At 43.8% G+C, this 18,494-nt stretch overlaps 2 protein-coding genes across 2 annotated transcripts in view; both read right to left on the bottom strand.

The window, feature by feature from the left end:
* Positions 1 to 449: 449 nt before the first annotated feature.
* On the bottom strand, positions 450 to 2,300 carry LOC107297025 (lysosomal acid glucosylceramidase-like; the record flags this gene model as incomplete). Its single annotated transcript, XM_015826380.1, has 3 exons — positions 450 to 596; positions 1,626 to 1,817; positions 2,294 to 2,300. Coding segments are annotated over 3 exons (346 nt in total), but the record flags the coding sequence as incomplete, so codon positions are not given.
* A 13,823-nt stretch (positions 2,301 to 16,123) lies between these two features.
* Positions 16,124 to 18,494, bottom strand: part of LOC107297024 (protein FAM189B-like) — a 6,455-nt gene continuing 4,084 nt past the window's right edge. The window contains exon 5 of the mRNA XM_015826379.1: positions 16,124 to 16,249. Coding sequence (XP_015681865.1) covers positions 16,124 to 16,249 — 126 coding nt within the window. The remainder of the gene's footprint in view (positions 16,250 to 18,494) is intronic.

Here is an 18,494-nt window from a genome sequence, read left to right as displayed (position 1 = left end):
AGTTTCACTTAGTCACATTCCCACATTGTTCCTGGAGCTAGGTCTATTTCTCCAGCTAAAAATGGTTCCCGGAGCTAGGATCATTTCTCCAGCTCAAATGTGGAGTTCCAATGCACAAACGTGTGTCCACCTTAACTTCCTTCTAAACCAGGGGTAGGCAACCTTGGCTCTTTTATGACTCGTGGATTCCCAGAATTCCTGGGCCAGCATGGGGGAACTATGGCCCCCTCATGACTCGTGGACTTCAACTCCCAGAATTCCTGAGCCAACATGGCTCAGCTTGGAAACCTCTCCCTTTCCCCTCAGCATGGCTGGCTCAGGAATTCTGGGAGTTGAAGTCCACCAGTCATAAAAGAACCAAGGTTGCCTACCCCTGTTCTAAACCGAATTCCTTCTAGATCCCTCTTACCTCCCTCCTCAACCGCTAAACCCCTTGTACTCATGCTCACCTTCCTCCGAGAAGTAGGAACGGAGTAGATTTTTCTGGGTGTTCGGCGACAGAGCCAGGATGTTGATGGAGGCTGCATCAGTGACGGACCCCCCAAATCCTTTTATTCTCTGATACCGCTGGGCCGTCTCCAAAATCAGAAGAGTATCTAAGGAAAGGAAGGGTGCAAAGGAAGAGTTACACTGAGGCAACAGAGGTGGCCTAGACATTTTATAAATACATACATAAAATAAAGACCATTACAACTGGAAGCATGTTATTATTATTATTGATTTAATCTTCAATTCGATTCGATTCATGGTCTGGGACTGGTAAAACCTTAATAGTTCAAGTCCTAACAAACAACCTAATAGCTGCTAAGGTAAAGTCTGAGTATATAGGCATTACATATTATTATTATTATTATTTATTATTATTATTATTATTATTATTATCATCATCATTATCACAGTCAGCCAGATGTTTAGACTGGATTTGGCATTTTTGTCCACTTATTAAGTCTTTACCAAGGACCTGGGATAGGCTGCTATTATTATTATTATTATTATTATTATTATTATTATTATTATTATTATTATCATCATCATCATCATCATCATCATCATCATCATCATCATCATCATCATCATCACAGTCAGCCAGATGTTTAGAATGGATTTGGCATTTTTGTCCACTTATTAAGTCTTTACCAAGGACCTGGGATAGGCTGCTGCTATTATTATTATTATTATTATTATTATTATTATTATTATTATTATTATTATTATTATTATTATTATTATTATTACCACAGTCAGCTAGATGTTTAGACTGGATTTGGCATTTTTGTCCACATTAAGTCTTTACCAAGGACCTGGGATAGGCTATTATTATTATTATTATTATTATTATTATTATTATTATTATTATTATTATTATGAAATATGAATCAGTTGCATCTGAATTTTGATCACATGACCCTGGGGATGCAGCAACAGAACTAAGTGTGAAAAACTTTCCGTCCTGTTGTAACTTCAGTCACTAAACGAACTATTGTAAGTCAAGGACCACTGGTACTGTTTAAATTAAATCCTGCCCATCTGAGGTGAAATTGTTTCTCCGCTTCCTTCCCCAGCGGCCAGCTGCTCGGGCTGGGGAGATGGGACTTGTAGTCCTGACACCTCCGCGGGAGAAATACCTGGTTTGGCCGTCGGCTTCTGAAAATAGCCTTCTCGGCGTTCCAGCCGGTTCCCAGATTTGCTGCTTTCATACACCACAAACTGACCCAAAGGGGGGAGAGAGACGGGATCTTGCGTGTCGCAATACGTGCTGTTACAAACGCACACAACAGCGTGGTCGCCAAAATATTTCGGGATGCAAGCTCGGCTTCCTGAATGGAGAAGGAAGGGAACGATTTTTACGAAAATCGACAGAATAGACAGATGTAGAATAGACATTAGGAATATACAGGTGGTTCTCGACTTACGACGGGCCTTTTAGCGACCGTTCAAAGTCACAAAGGGGATTCGGGCCCGTTTTGCACACTTACAAAAAAAAAAAAAAGCAGGAAGTGCTAGTTTGAATTAAGGATCCGCCTTCTCCTCCTGTTCTTGTTGTCAAACAAGGCCAGGTGTCAGGTAGGAATGCCTCCCTCTTACAGCAGCTAAATACTTTGTTTAAAGGTAGACTGCCTTTCAACATGGAAGCTCCACAGTTCCATGGAGATTTACAACAAACTCGGGTTTTCCCCCCCCCCTTTTAAACTTAGCCAAAACAGTTCACACACAAAGCCAAATCGGACGAAACTGCGTGCAGGGTCAAAAGAATTTTTGTAGGAAGGCAAAATAAATTTTCCCCCAAACTCACCCGTTGCTGTCTTGGCCACGGCCAGCAAGGAGACCAAAGCGAGAAGCCGGCCTGCCACGGACGCCATAATCCCACCAATGTCTCACGCTGGGTTGCAAAATCAGGAAACTAGGAGATGAGAGACCCCCCCAAGGTGGTTCTTCGTACCTACAAAAACCCCTGAAACAAGGACAGGAAATTCCAATTTTTTTAACAGCTAGCTGCCCATTCAAATCAAGTAGCAAATCAAAGTGACTCTAAAAATTCACAATCTTCAGATTTACTAGTCTGAGCCTTAAATATTCATAAGGACAGTGATTATAGAGGAAAGGACTAATCAAGTCATTTTAAACATCACCATTCCTTGTTTTTTCAGACCGCATGGATAGCCTGTTCAAAACTCCTTCTATTTATTTTTAAGCAACTTCATTGAGTTGTTTTGAGATAAAATAGAAAGTGACAGAAGGAGGTTGGACTAGATGACCTCCGAGGTCCCTTCCAACTTTATCATTATTATTATTAAAGGAAAGAAGGAAAGAAAAAAGAGAAGAGAAACAAAAAAAGAAAAGAGAAAAAAGAAAAAAGAAAAGAGGATCTAAGGGGGGCAGTTAAAAAGAGTGACTTCTGACTTTCTTCAGTGCAGACACATATATGCAAGAAAAGAATCCTTTAGTCTAAAACAAAAATAGCATATAGATAATATGCAGAGTAAACAATAAAAGAAACGTAACAAAAAAAACACCACTTATTGTAAATTTAAGCATAAACCTTAGGAATATACAATGGGTATGTGGCCCTTTTGTTACGTAACAAAATACAACAACATAATAAATGTATGTAACAATATGGAATAAAATAACGACTTAATCTAAATTTAAGCATAAACCTTAGGAATATACAATATGCATATATGGTCATTTTGTTATATAGTTTCATTAAAATTACATTCGTAACAAAATCTAATTACCAAACCGAAAAAAGAAATTCCTTTTTATTTTTCTGAAGCAGGAAGTTCAGACAACGGTCTCCCGTTAGAAAAAACAAAGCGAGATAAACTTTTTCATCAATAAATTTCTTTCATCCAAGCCATTAATTTTGCCTTCCCTACCTGTTCTATTCCTTTTACCAATCCACTCATTTGTGGATGTACACCTGGGTGTATAAAAAAAAGTCTTGTCTGTTGGGATCCATGGGGGAAAAAAAGTCCCTTATTTTCTTTCAATCTGCTTCTCCCTGCTTTATTTTTTTAATTCTTTAACTTATTCTTTATTTTTTTTTTCATCTTTTTAAAAAACAGCTAAGCCTTTCCAAACAACAGGACTCGGTTTAATATCCTGGATCAGCAGCTAAAGGAAGAAAAAAGGCAGAAAAACAGAAGAATCAACACACACACACACACACACACACACACACTATTTTACTCTACATTTTGTTATATAGTTTTATTAAAATTATACTGTACTCTTTAAATATACCTGTCTGTATTTCATAAAAGGACACAATAGTTCAACAATCATCACAAATCTAACTATAATCTAATCATGTAACGATGAAACTTAAAACCAGAACTTCTTGTCTTAAATCCACATCTTGAGCCTTCTTCTCTGTGATGCTGCGGGGTTCCCATCACACACACACACACACCCGCCTGAGCTGGCTCAGACCAATGGGAACTGGAGTCCCCCCAGAAAACCTGAGGTAGCAACACACCAAACTAGTTTTGTCTTGCCAATTTCAGATCTGCGGCCTTCAAACTCAGCGCCCATCGCCTTCTGAGAATTTAGTCTCAGAGAGGAAGGAGAAACGATTAGTAGGGGCTGGTTAAATTTGAACTCGGGACCTGTCGAATTCCCGCTTGACAATTTTATCCACTGGGTTCTCCGTTGCCTTCCTTTTGACCCAAGTGTAAAAAAAAATAAATTCCTTTTTGCCTTGGCCAATTTCCAAAGCAGTTTTTTTTTTAAAAAGCAAAACTTGTAATGCTTTTGCAGGAAATCTTTTATACCCTTCATTAAATCCTCCGGCCTTTTTATCTCCACGCCTTGCCTATTACAACACCACAATTATCCTCTTAACCAGAAATGATACAGGGAACAACCTGCCTCCAGAAGCAGTGAATGCTCCAACACTGGAAGTTTTTAACAAGAGACTGGACAGCCATTTGTCCCAAATGGTATAGGGTTTCCTGCCTGAGCAGGGGGTTGGACTAGATGACCTCCAAGGTCCCTTCCAACTTTTTTTTTTAATTATTATATTATTATTATTATTATTATTATTATTATAATAATAATAATAATAATATAATTATTATTACTATTATTATAAAAAAACAACCCAGAGGATTAGAATCACAGTAGCAGAAGAGGGATTTTTTCCCCCACAGATAAACTCAAAAAAATTTTTTACACACGTTGGCTGTCTCTCCCTTGGCAGGGAGTGAATTTTTCTTCATCTTCAAAAAGAAAAACCACAAAATGGCTTATGGGAAAACGCTCGTTTTCATTCCCAGCTTTTTGAGAAAACAAAATAAACCCCTACCAGAAGATGGACAGACCAGACCTCCTCCGATAAATATGATTTTTAAAGAACCACCTTCGAATCAGTCAAGACAGAACACGGAATAACACGGAGTTAAACGAAGATCGTTTCCTTCGCTTAGCTAGGACTAAAATAAAAAATAAAAAATAAGAATAACCTTTGTTTTTTTTTTGTTTATTTTTAGTCCAGCGTTAGAAATATACCAAATATTTCTATTCCTTAGTTCGGGGTTTCTGTTCCTTAGTCACGACCAATAATGCAGCCCCAAATTTCTGTCGCTAAGTGAGACGAGGGTTATTTTTGCTCCATTTTATGACTTTGCTTGCCGCCGTTGTTCACTGAATCACTGTGTGAAGTTAATGATACAGTTGTTAAGTGAACCTGTCTTTCCCGTGGACATTGCTGGACAGATGATCGCAAAAGGGGATGACGTGATTCCAGGACACTGCGACTGTCATAAATACGAGTCAGTTTCCGAGCGTCTGAATTTTGATTCTATTCTATTCTATTCTATATTCTATTCTATTCTAATCTATATTCTATATTCTAATCTATATTCTATATTCTATTCTTTTCTATTCTATATTCTATTCTATATTCTATTCTATATTCTCTCTTCTCTTCACTTCTCTTCTATATTATATTCTATACTCTATTCTATTCTAGTCTATATTCTATTCTATTATAATCTATATTCTATATTCTAATCTATATTCTATATTCTATTCTTTTCTATTCTATATTCTAGTCTATATTCTATTCTATATTCTCTCTTCTCTTCACTTCTCTTCTCTTCTATATTATATTCTATACTCTATTCTATTCTAGTCTATATTCTATTCTATTCTATTATAATCTATATTCTATATTCTATTCTATATTCTATACTATATTCTATTCTCTTCTATATTCTATTCTATTCTATATTATATTCTCTATTCTCTTCTCTATTCTATTCTCTTCTATATTCTCTTCTATTCTATATTATATTCTATATTATATTCTCTCTTCTCTTCTCTATTATATTCTATATTATATTCTCTCTTCTCTCTTCTATTTCTATTAATTCTTATTCTATTCTATTCTAGTATTCTATTCTATTCTATTCTATTCTATTCTATTCTATTCTACTCCATTCCATTCCATTCCATTCTATATTTTCTATTCTATTCTATTCCATTCCATTCCATTCTATATTTTCTATATTTTCTATATTTTCTATTCTATTCTATTCTATTCTATTCTATTCTATTCTATTCTATTCTATTCTATTCTATTCTATTCTATTCTATTCTATTCTATTCTCCAGCAAGAAACATATTGTTCAGCCCTCAGCACACAACTGGAATAGCCGCAGGAAAAAAAAAATGCCTTCGCAATCCCAAAAGGATATTTTGAAGTCAAATGTCCCAAATTTGCACAATCCTAGCAGGAGCGCCTCACTTCCCAGCATCAAACCACCCAAGCGTGGCTTTCCTCAACTGCGTAGTACAAATCCAGCGTGCGAGTTTATGATCCTCTTAACTCTTGCGCAAACCCCCATCAATTGCACAGCATCAATGTAGGTTAATGTTAACGTAGGTTTAGTCCTACATTCTCCAGTCCTGGCAGGAAAAAAAACAAAAAACCTGTCTGACTACAGGCAGTTCTTGGTTTACGACCCCAACTGGACCCAGGATTTCTTTTGCTAAGCCAAGGGGTTTGTTAAATGGGTCACGTCTGATTTTACAACCTTTTTGGCATGGCTGTTTAAGCGAATCGCTGCAGCTGTGAAATGAATTATATTAGAAGGACCGGCCATCAGTCACTTGTTTCAACTTCCAACCACCGCTAAACAGATGGTTGTTAGGTTGAGGGCTAACTTCCTCGGCAAGGTTTTTCAGATGTAGTTTGCCACTGCCTCCTTCCTAGGGCTGAGAGAAAGTGGCTGGCCCAAGGCTGGCTTTGTGCCCAATGAAGCATTAGAACTCACGGACACCCAGTTTTTCGCCCGATGCCTTTAATCAGGGCACCAAGCTGGTGCTAAATACAAACTAGGTTAGTCAGCTAGCCTTTGGCCGCCGAGTTCCCCATAAACGCAGCCCTTCCGCCAGATGTTGACGCAGAAAGGAGGCAACTGCGAGTAGCCAAAGGCTTGGAAGAAGCCTTCTCATTCATAAAGAAAATTTGGCATAAATAAGATGAATAATTGAGTAATTAAAAGCGTTGGTCTACACAGGATGAGGGGGGGAGTGGGGTGGCAATTCTCCCTTAAGAGCCTCAAAACCAGCTGAGTATCATCCATCATTTTTTTCCCTCCAGCGCTTACGAAAACAATCCCAGCAAAAAACATTGTTTGAAAATCCCGCTCAAAAAATAGCCTGGACATCTCTGCATCAGTGTAACCACATAGCTAAATTATAAAAGCAATGTCGTGGCATCAAGCCAGGCTGAGACCATGTCCTTCAGCATCCTTCATTAAAAAAAAAAACTTAATTAAGACGATAAAAGTAGGAATGTCAACTTACCAGTCTCTCATCAATTCAAGCATGGGGTGAAATTAAAGATATATATATATATATATCTCCACTGAAATCAACGCCATTTCGGTCCTATCCTCCAAGGATTGGGTGGTGCCAGGGGTGTTTTAAAAATATTTCTGGCTTTTGTAAAAACTCCTGCAGACGCACTTACACCTTGGCAGCCAGGATGCAATTGTTGCTATTCTGCAGCTCAGCGTAGCAGGCAGGTGACACTCACCTGAAGGGAGGAGCAAAAAAGGAAATACTTTTGAACTGGTTATACCACATCAGTTAAATACTACTTGCCTGACCTGGAAGAGGATTTACAGATTCGTCCCCAACTTACAACAGTCCATTTAGGGATAATAGTAGTAATAATAATAATAATAATAATAATAATAATAATAATAATAATAATAATAATAGTAGTAGTAGTAGTAGTTGTAGTAGTTGTAGTATTAGTATTAGTATTAGTAGTAGTAGTAGTAGTAGTAGTAATAATAATAATAATAATAATAATAATAATAATAATAATAATAAAGTTGGAAGGGACCTTGGAGGTCATCTAGTCCAACCCCCTGCTCAGGCAGGAAACCCTATACAATTTCAGACAAATGGCTGTCCAGTCTCTTCTTAAAAACTTCCAGTGATGGAGCATTCACAGCTTCTGGAGGCAGGTAGTTCCACTGGTTAATTGTTCTAACTGTCAGGAAGTTTCTCCTTAGTTCCAGGTTGCTTCTCTCCTTGATTGGTTTCCATCCGTTGCTTCTCGTCCTGCGTTCAGGCGCTTTGGAGAAGAGCTTGACTGCCTCTTCTTTGGGGCAGCTCCTGTTCGAAGTCACAACAGCCCTGGGGGAAAAAAGTGACTTAGAACTATTTTTCACAGGACCGTTGCAGCATCCGGAGGCAGGTTGTTCCAACAATTAGCCAGCGGAACAAGCTGCCTCCAGAAGCGGTGAATGCTCCAACACTGGAGACTGGACAGCTGTTTGTCTGAAAGGGGATAGGGTTTCCTGCCTGAGCAGGGGGTTGGACTAGATGACCTCCAAGGTCCCTTCCAACTCTGTGATTCTGTTATTCTTTTTTCCTTCTTTCCTTCCCTCCCTCCCTCCCTTCTTTCCTTCCTCATCACTGGAGGTTTTTAAGAAGAGATTGGACAGCCATTTGTCTGAAACGGGGGCACGACTCACGGAACGCCTGTCTCGCTTAGCGACCGAAACGTTGGGCCCAACGGTGGTGGGCAACTNAATAAGGGAGAGAGAGAAGGAAGGAGAGAGGGGAAGGAGAGGGAGGAAGGAAAGAAGGGAGGAAGGGAGGGAGGAAGGAAGAATAAGGGAGAGAAAGAAGAAAGGAGAGAGAGGGGAAGGAGAGGGAGGAAGGAAGGGAGGGAGGGAAGGAGGAAGGAAGAATAAGGAAGAGAAAGAAGGAAGGAGAGGGGAAGGAAGGAAGGGAGATTAAGGGAGAGAAAGAAGGAAGGAGAGGGGGAAGGAGAGGGAGGAAGGGAGGGAGGGAGGAAGATTAAGGGAGAGAAAGAAGGAAGGAGAGAGGGGAAGGAGAGGGAGGAAGGAAAGAAGGGAAGGAGGAAGGAAGAATAAGGGAGAGAGAGAAGGAAGGAGGGGAAGGAGAGAGAGGAAGGAAGGAGAGAGAGAGAGGGAGGGAGGGAGGGAGGGAGGGAGTAGGGGCTCGCTAGTGCAAGAGAAGGCCTCCCTCCCCACCCCCACCCCCTCCGCATCTGAGTAACGCAGGAGTGCAACGCAAACCACGAGCATTAATGGTAATTAAGATGACCGTCACCACCCCCGCCGCTATTTCTGCCCTTATCGCTAAAGGCATAATCGCCCCCTTCTCCTCCTCCGCCACACGTACCGCGCCCTGATTTCCTAGGGACTAGCGCCTTCGCAGCGCAAGGCAGGCCGCAGCTCAAGCCGTTCAAAAAGGGGAAATCAGCTGATCGGCGGTCACGTGGGCTGACTGGTGGAAAAGGAGGAGGAGGGGGAGTGGAAAGGGGGCGTGGAAAAGATACGCGTGTTAAGCGCCTGGCCGCAACCTTCAGTTCATTTCTTTCCCAGGGATCTTTTCTTTTCTTTCTTTCTTTCTTTCTTTCTTTCTTTCTTTCTTTCTTTCTTTCTTTCTTTCTTCTTCCTCTTCCTCTTCCTCCTCCTCCTCTTAATTATTTTTCTAATTATTCTATTCTAATTCTTCTAACTCTTCTTCTAATTCTAATTCTAATTCTTTTTCTCCTTCTAATTATTCTTCTAATTATTTTAATTCTTCTTCTAACTCTTCTTGTAATTCTTGTAATTCTCCTTCTCCTCCTCCTCCTCCTCCTCCTCCTCCTCCTCTTCTTCTTCTTCTTCTTCTTCTTCTTCTTCTTCTTCCTCCTCCTCCTCCTAATTATTCTTCTAATTATTCTATTCTTCTAATTCTAATTCTTCTAACTCTTCTTCTAATTCTTCTTCTAATTCTAATTCTTTTTCTCCTCCTCCTCCTAATTATTCTTCTAATTATTTTAATTCTTCTAACTCTTCTTCTTGTAATTGTTGTAATTCTTGTAATTCTTCTAATTCTCCTCCTCTTCTTCTTCTTCTTCTTCTTCTTCTTCTTCTTCTTCTTCTTCTTCTTCTTCTACTTCTTCCTCCTCCTCCTCCTAATTATTCTTCTAATTATTCTATTCTTCTAATTCTAATTCTTCTAACTCTTCTTCTAATTCTTCTTCTAATTCTAATTCTTTTTCTCCTCCTCCTCCTAATTATTCTTCTAATTATTTTAATTCTTCTTCTAACTCTTCTTCTTGTAATTCTTGTAATTCTAATTCTCCTCCTCCTCCTCTTCTTCTAATTCTTCGTCTTCTAACTCTTCTAATTCTTCTCCTCCTTCCCCTCCCCCCTTCTCTCTTACAACAGTCCATTTAGTGACCGTTGTCACAACGGCACTGGAAAAAACTGACTTAGGACCGTTTTTCACACTTAACGACCGTTCCAGCACCCCCAGAGCCATGGGATCGACATTCAGACGCTGGGCCAAATGACTTCACATTTAGGACGGTCGCAGTGTCTCCTGGGGGTCACGTGACCCCCCCCCTTTTGCGTCCTCCTGACAAGCAAAGTCTTAACAACCGTGTCACTAAACCAGGGCAGTGATTTACTGAACAACTGAGCAAAAAAGGTTGTACTGTAAAAGGGGGCAAAAGTAACCCCTGTACGCTCAAAACACCTCGTTTCCCTTCTGCTGGGGCAGATGGGCTTTGTGGTCCCGCTTCTGTTCTTCCCGGACCTCCCTCCCGTTCCTGGGTGAGGGAGCTGAGAGGAGGCACAAAACTTAGATCAGTGGTTCTCAACCTGTGGGTCGGGACCCCATTTGGGGTCGATCGACCATTTCACGGGGGTCGCCAAGCAAGGCTGTCCGCCATTTTTTTTCCCCTTTTCCGGCGGGTGCCTTACCTCCCTTGGGCTGGGCCAGCTGGTGGTCGGCCTGCTCCGTCTCTGCCGCTTGCCAGCTACGCCTCGGCCGGCGCAGGGGGTGGAACCACGCATGCGCGGCGCTCCCGGGCAGGGAAAGTCCTCAGCTTACGACCGGTTGGGTAGTCCTCGACTTACGACCGGTTTAGTCCTCGACTTACGACCGGTTTAGTCCTTGACTTACGGCCGGTTGGGGTCGCGGCATTAAAAAGGTTGAGAACCACTGACTTAGAATGAAAATATATCTATATCTATATATACTGTGTTCTGGGAGGCTAATCTGGAGAAGCTGGTTCCTCCGTGGCCTGCAGCGGTGTGGTGGTGTGGTTGTGTGATTTGTGGTTTAAAAGGAAGGTGTAGCTTTAAAACTGCCGCTCAAGAAAGTGCTTGAAACGGCCAGTAATTATAGCAAGACTCGGCCAGGCTTATTTGTGGAAGAAATCTCATTTTTGCGGCTCTCCGCCAACCATCAACTGGAGCCGACAGGTGATTAATCAATAGATAATTAGTGCTTCTTGTTACTGCACCAACCATACTCTCCTTCATTGGACAGGTAGTTCTCGACTTACGACGGCCGTTGAGCCCCAGATTTCCGGGGTCGTGTGATCCAGATCCAGACGCAGGGCAACCGACTCATATTTATGACGGTCGGAGTGTCCCGGGGGATCATTGTGTGATTGGTGACCCTCTGACAAGCCAGCTTCACTTAACAACCGAGTTTCTAAGTTAACAACGAGGTCGTAAAATGGGGCAAAACTCACTTTTGGGGGGGCTCCGTCGTGGTCGTAAGACAGGGACTATCTGGACTGCAGCAAAGAGCCTAAGGATGGGAGAGAGGAGGCATAAAAAAAAAACCCGGCAGTTACACAACTCTTTTAATCCTTTCGTTGAACAACACGGTGTTTGTGCAACCTGGTTTCACAATCCAGTCACAAGACAACTAGCCAGGAACAGGTTTCACTCCGCAGGTGACTAGCGCTGACGCCGAGTTCGAAATCCGCCTTGCGCACTCCTTCCAACTCTGCCCATCTCCAGACCTCCTGATTTCAGGGTTAAGGCAGTGTGTGTGTGTGTGTGTCCTTATCAATGTCCTCGACTTACGAGCGGTTGCTTAGCAACCGTTCCAAGTTACGACGGACCTGGTTCTGACGTTCCAACAGCGGCTCCCCCTGGTGGTGACAGGACTGCACATCCAGCACGCAGCAACTGGCGTTTTGCGGCACCCCGCAGCCACGTGGCCGTGTTCTACGGTGTGTTTGCCGAACGAAAACCGGCAACGGATGGAAACTCACCAAGGAGAGAACGTTCTAGAACCCAGGAGACATTTCCCGACAGGGAGAACGATTAATCAGTGGAACAACTTGCCTCCAGTAGTTGTGGCTGCTCCATCACGGGAGCCTTTTAAGAAGAAATTAGACAACCATTTAGGGCTTCTTCCCTGAATAGGGGGTTGGACTAGAGGACCTTCAAGGTCCCTTCCAACTCTGTTACTCTGCTATCCTTCCTTCCTTCCCTCCTAGGAAGGAAGGAAGGAAGGAAGGAGTAGTGACCTCCAAAAATTCTTCTCTAACCTGTCGGGAAACAGACTTTACCATGTCCCAAAGGACGGACTCGTCCCCCAACCCGATCTACTGGAGGTTCCATGGAGGGTTGGGACAATAAAACAATAAGACGATAAGAAAGAAAGAAAAAAAGAAAGGAAGGAAGGAAGGAAGGGTCCCTCCTTCCTTCCTTCCTCATCACTGGAGGTTTTTAAGAAGAGATTGGACAGCCCTTTGTCTGAAATGGTATAGGGTTTCCTGCCTGAGCAGGGGGTTGGGCTAGATGACCTCCAAGGTCCCTCCCAACCCTGTTATTTTGTTATTCTATTCTTTCTTTCTTTCTTTCTTTCTTTCTTTTCCTTCCTTCCCTCCCTCCCTCCCTCCCTCCCTTCTTCCTTCCTTCCTCCCTCATCACTGGAGGTTTTTAAGAAGAGATTGGACAGCCCTTTGTCTGAAATGGTATAGGGTTTCCTGCCTGAGCAGGGGGTTGGACTAGAAGACCTCCAAGGTCCCTTCCAGCTCTCTTATTCTGCTAATTGCATCTGGTTTTTGGCAACAAACCAACGAGGAGTTTGCTTTACAACTGGGATAGCCGCAAAACAGGTTGTGAAATCAGGTGGGTCACGCGGGTGACCTGCTTTGCAATCGTTGCAACTTAACGACTGCAATGGGCAGGCTGCCTTACGGTCGTTAAGTTGGGGACTGCCCGTAAGATTTCAGCCTCCCCCCCCCGGCAAAGTTTAAAAACCATTTTCTGCTTCTCCCCGCAGGTGAGCGAGGAGCCCACAACGGGAGAGTGTACAAGTGTGCAAGAATTGGTGTAAGGGTTGGGAGAGACGGTTGGGGGTCAAGAGGACTTGAGGCTGGATCAGGTCATTGGCTGGGAATGGCGTTTGGGCTGGCCCGCCTTGTCTGCCTGTTGTGTATGAGCAGGATCAGGCGACTGGCAGGTGGCAGAGTTGTACCAACCCCGTCATCTGTTAAATATCTCATTTATTTATGCGCCAGGCTCCAACGATTATTCCATGCCTCTAGAAAAGGGTGTGATTTGTATCAAGCTGTCAAGTATTACTAATCCCCGGTTTGTTGCAACTGTTTATCCTCTGTGGATTGCAATCCCTGGCGCTCAATTTCCATATCAGGTTGCTTCCAGCTTGGTGAAGGGCCTGCAATGTTTGAATTTGCACCGCGTGGTTGATTCAGGTAGCCCTCGTTTAGCGGCCGGCTCTTTGAGTGACCGTTCGCAGTTACGATGGTGATGAAAAAATAACTTTGCGACTGGTCTTCGTGTTGACTTGCTGCAAAGCAAAAGTGAGGCCAGTTTCATAAGCACAGTCACAGTGTCGGTTAACGGCGGCTTTGTTTAATGGCCAAAATGCCAGTCCTTCCTTCCCTCCCTTTCCTTCCTCCCTCTGCCTTTCTCTTTTTCTTTCTTTCTTCCTTTCTTCCTTCCTCCCTCATCTCCTTTTTCTTTCTCGTCTTTCCTTCATTTCTTTGTTTCCTCCCCTTCTTACTTTTTCTTTTTTTTCTTCTCTTCTTTCCTTTCTTTCTCCTTCCTTTTCTTCCTTTGGCAAAGCCAAAAGGGAAGGAAGATTCTCTTTTCTTTCTTTTTCTTTTCTTCCTTCCTTCATCTTTCTTTCCTTCTTTCATCTTTCTTTTCCTTTCTTCCTTTCTCTTTCCTTCCTTCATCTTTCTTTCATTCCTCCTTATCTTTCTTTCTTTCCTTCCTTCCTTCATCTTTCTTTTTCTCTTTCCTTCCTTCATCTTTCCTTCCTTCCTTCCTTCATCTTTCTTTTTTCTTTTTCTTTCTTTCTTTCCTTCCTTCCTTCATCTTTCTTTTTCTTTCTTTTTCTCCTTCCTTCCTTTCCTTTCCTTATCTTTCTTTCTTTCTTTCCTTCCTTCCTTCCTTCATCTTTCTTTTTCTTTCCTTCCTTCCTTCATCTTTCCTTCCTTCCTTATCTTTCTTTTTTTCTTTTTTTCTTTTTTTCTTTCTTTCCTTCCTTCATCTTTCTTTTTCTCTTTCCTTCCTTCCTTCATCTTTCTTTGTTTCTTTCCTTCCTTCCTTCCTTTCCTTCTTTCTTTCTTTCTTTCTTTCTTTTCTGGCTTTGCTTTCTTTTTCCATTCTGTACTTTTCTCTCCCTTCCGTCTCAAATGATTTCATTTTGGCCTCTTTATTCTAACAAAGCTATTTCCCCCCCCCAAAAAAGAGAAACATTAAGGAGCACCATCCCCCCCACCCCCAGTCACCAGCTCTCAGCCTTGATTTAGATATGGCTTTATTTTCTTTTTCTCAGGTGAGTATTTGTGCATCTCAAAGACCGGCCAGGGCAAGGAAGTTTGCCAATTCTTCCCCTTGGCAGAGATCCTCTGTCTTTCCAAACAGGGAGAGACTTCCTCGGCGGTGCATCTCCTGAGTTGTACATGCAGGCTTGGTTAACGAGCAGAGGCACTGGTGGGGGGTGGGACAGAGTTGGCCATCCTCAAAAAAAACACACACACCCAATTCTCCCCCTCCCCGACGGAGAAATCAGGAAAGGTGACGGCGAGATCTTATATCTGATCTGAAAACTAGGAACCCAAACTGGGAGTTAGAGAAAAATCTCTTTCGGGGGAAATCAAAGCATTTGAAGATCTCGCCTCCTTTGCAGAATCTCTGGACAGAAAGCAAAAGGTGTGAATTTTGCGATAGCCAGAAAGACATCAGGGGTAACGCTGATCCCCTTTCTCATCCGCTGGGCCCCAGAATCATTGTAATTTGTTCCTACAGGTAGCCCTCGACTTACAAAGACTTAGCTTGGCGACCGAAGTTACAACGGCACTGAAAAAAAGGGACCTAGGACCGGTTTTCACACTTACGACCGCTTGCAGCGTCCCCCGTGGTCACGTGATCAAAATTCAGACGCTTGGCAACTGACTCGTACTTACGACGGTCACAGCGTCCCAGGGGGGTCATGTGATTCCCTTTGGTGACCTTCTGACTACCAAAATCAACGGGGAAGCCAGATCCACTTAACGACCGTGTTACTAACTTAACAGCTGCAGTGATTCCCTTAAACAACTGTGGCGAGAAAGGTCGTAAAACGGAGCAAAAGCTCGCTTAGCAACAGAAATTTTGGGCTCCCTTGTGATCGTAAGTCAAGGACTAACTCCTTTTCTTGTCTGAGGGATTGGTCAAGGCCCTGGAATTGTCCTAATTTCTTACTGGCTCTGTGGAACCTCCAAGGTTAGAGGAAGTCTATCGTGGGAAAGCATGTCCCTTCAAACTATGATCCAAACTGTTTCGGGGTGCCAGAGCAAAAATCTGGGCCTGCTTTTGTGGCATCTCGTCTCTCTCCCACCAAGAATTCAGCTGGGTCCCTGATGGCTCTCCAAGGTAAGCACCCCAAAAAGGCACAGCAAAAGTGAGGTATCCACAAGAGAGGGACAAATGCGAGGGACAGGTGTACAAGGAACCAAACAGCGGGACGCCGCGGGCACATCATGGATAACGGGAAGACGGAACAGCATCTCCGGGACAGTGAATCTCGGACAGAACAATAGGATTATCAGTTCAATGGTGCATCCAAGCATTTGGATCAGTCCTTCCCATTGAGACGTAAGGAATTCGTTTAAAGGGAATCTCTCGTTTTAGATCAGCAGCACGGGCTCGCCGGATTACCACCACGGCCATACGCGCATAACCGGGACTCCAGAACGAGAGTCGGTGGAGCCCTTAAAAAATGAATCCTGATTGTCACATGAGACGGCGCAGGTGAGCGTGTTTGTCCTCTTGGTGCGCCAGCAGCAAGGTGAGCCCTCCTTCCTGACCCCCACTCAAGTTTTGGGGTTCCCTTCAAAGAATTTTTGGAGATCGCCGTACGGGAATACGGGACTCCCTGCTTTGGTTTCGAATGTATCCTGAGCGAGGCGGACTAATTTCCAAGCAATGGTGTAGTTGACCTATGAGGCCATTCCTGGACATCATACAGCGAGGACATTCCCCAGATATCCGTCGCGGGGCGGGTTTTTCGCTCCAGATCCTCTTCCGCAGAGGACGGAGCTGGTCTTCAGAGATTGCTTTCTCGCAGAAGTCCACTGAGGCTGCACGGACGTCTCTGCTCCAGCCGACGACCGGACAGCAGACGCCGTAAGGGGGAGGTCGAGTTCAGATCTCCACAGCTCTGCAGATGGATGCCGTTGGCAGGACTCCCCAGCCTTAACACCTGAAAAACCCAAGGAATCGCTTGCTGAGAAAGATAGGTCATAAGCAGAGAGGAAAAGGGGAGGATCTGGATGAGGAAAAATGATCACGGGTCTCTCAGGGTTAGCCTTGCGAGGTAACTCAGGATAAGAAGCACAACTTCTGTTTCTTTGTTTTATATTTTATATCTATCTTGTTGACAAAGGAAAATAAATCTGTTAAAATGGAAATGTGGCTGATCTCTTTACCGCAGTCACGTGATCATCATTTGCAGGGCTCCCTGCCAGCAGCTTCCCACAAGAAAAGTCACTGGGGAAGCCAGCAGGAAATCGTAAATCACTTCCGTTCCCTCGGCTTGATTGCCTGCCTACAATCATTTTGTTTCTCTGTTTAAGTAAAGCAATACCTCCAAAATGATGACCCAACGAGCATAGTTTGTCTAATGTCTGTACTGGCACTCAAAACAAACAGCTCACAGTCACAACTGCAGTAACCTGATAATTACTTCCGATGTTAATTGCTCTGAATTACAATTATTTTCCTGTTGTTGTCTTTGATAAGGTCAGATAAGGCGAGATAAACCTATCCATCCTGACGGTCCTGACACACACACACACACACACACACACACACNTCCAGGAAAGAAAAAAAAAAAAAAAAAGTCCGTAGCGAACAAGGGGTCCGCTTAACGACCGCTGTGAAAACGTCATAAAATCGGGTCTGGGCGGGTGAATTGCTTTGCAGCGGTCAGCGACTTACGACGGTCAATGAGGATCGTAGCTCAAGGGCTACCTGACCAGGTAAGCCCGCGAGTTACCATCACAATTCAGCCTACGTTGCTAAGGGAAAGACTGGCTCGGCGGATTTTGCCCCATTTTACGGCCTTCCTCGTCTCCGTTGTTAAGTGAATCACCCGGTTATTAAGTGAACCTGGCTTCTCCCCTTGACTCGGCCCGTCAGATGGTCACAAAAGGGGATCACGTGACCTGCCGGGACGCTGCAACTCGTCATAAATATGAAGCCGTTGCCAAAGGTCTGAATTTTTATCCCATCACCCTGCGATGGATGTGAAGGGCGAAAAACAGTCCTACATCCCCTTTTGCGGCGCCGTTGTAACTTTGAACGGCCGCTAAATGAATGGTGGTAACTAGAGGACTTGCTGCGCTGCCTGCAGAATTTCTAAAAATTAAGCGACCATACGGGTGACACTTCTTTGAAACCGGTGGCTTTGGAGTAAGCGTCGGTTGTCATCGTTTTAAGTCTGTGTGACGACAATTAGTGTGACCACAACACAGGAAAATGATGATTCTAGGGGGGGTGGGAGGGTGAACTCACACCACTAGGCAGTACAGCCCTCACCTGTTTCCGCCGACGAATGAGAGGCCTCGTCTCCAGACCCTTTGGTGCAAAATACTTCCTGATCGTCGCTTTCTGTGGGTGGTGGTGGTGGAAGGGAGGAAAAAGCAGGAGAGAAAAGAGTTAAAATCTGGGGGGGTTTCGTGCCCCCCCCAAAAAGGTAGGTTTGATTTGAGCCGGGAAGGAGAGGGGGGGCCACCCCGTGGCACCGTGGCTCCCCGGCCTGTATTAAATTCAGACAAGGGCTTGGCCATCTCCACTTTTCTGTGGCTTCTCCACCTACTGGAAGGGCGTTTTCTGCAGAAGTTGGGGGGTGCCCCATCACTGGAGGCTTTTAGGAAGAGATTGGACAGCCACTTGTCCAGAATGTTACAGGATTGACTCCCTGAGCAGGGGGTTGGACTAGAAGACCTCCAAGGTCCCTTCCACCGCTGTCATTCAGTCATACCTACCAGCCTCCCTGGACATGCCCATTCCAGGGTCGCTGTGGGACCGCAGCAGGGAACAACGGATCAAGGGGGACTGGCAGGACGTTTCGCTGCTCCGGCGCTGCTGTCTGAGCCCTTTGCGCGCCGACACCGCCGTCTTGGGCTTCACGCGCACCTCGGGAAAACACGGGCCCGCGCCGTGGCCGAGACCCTCCAGGCG

The sequence above is a fragment of the Protobothrops mucrosquamatus genome, unplaced genomic scaffold (assembly GCF_001527695.2).
Source record: "Protobothrops mucrosquamatus isolate PMUCROS unplaced genomic scaffold, P.Mucros_1.0 scaffold3084, whole genome shotgun sequence".
In the NCBI taxonomy this organism is placed as follows: domain Eukaryota; kingdom Metazoa; phylum Chordata; class Lepidosauria; order Squamata; family Viperidae; genus Protobothrops; species Protobothrops mucrosquamatus.
This window is presented reverse-complemented; position numbering and strand designations above follow the sequence as displayed.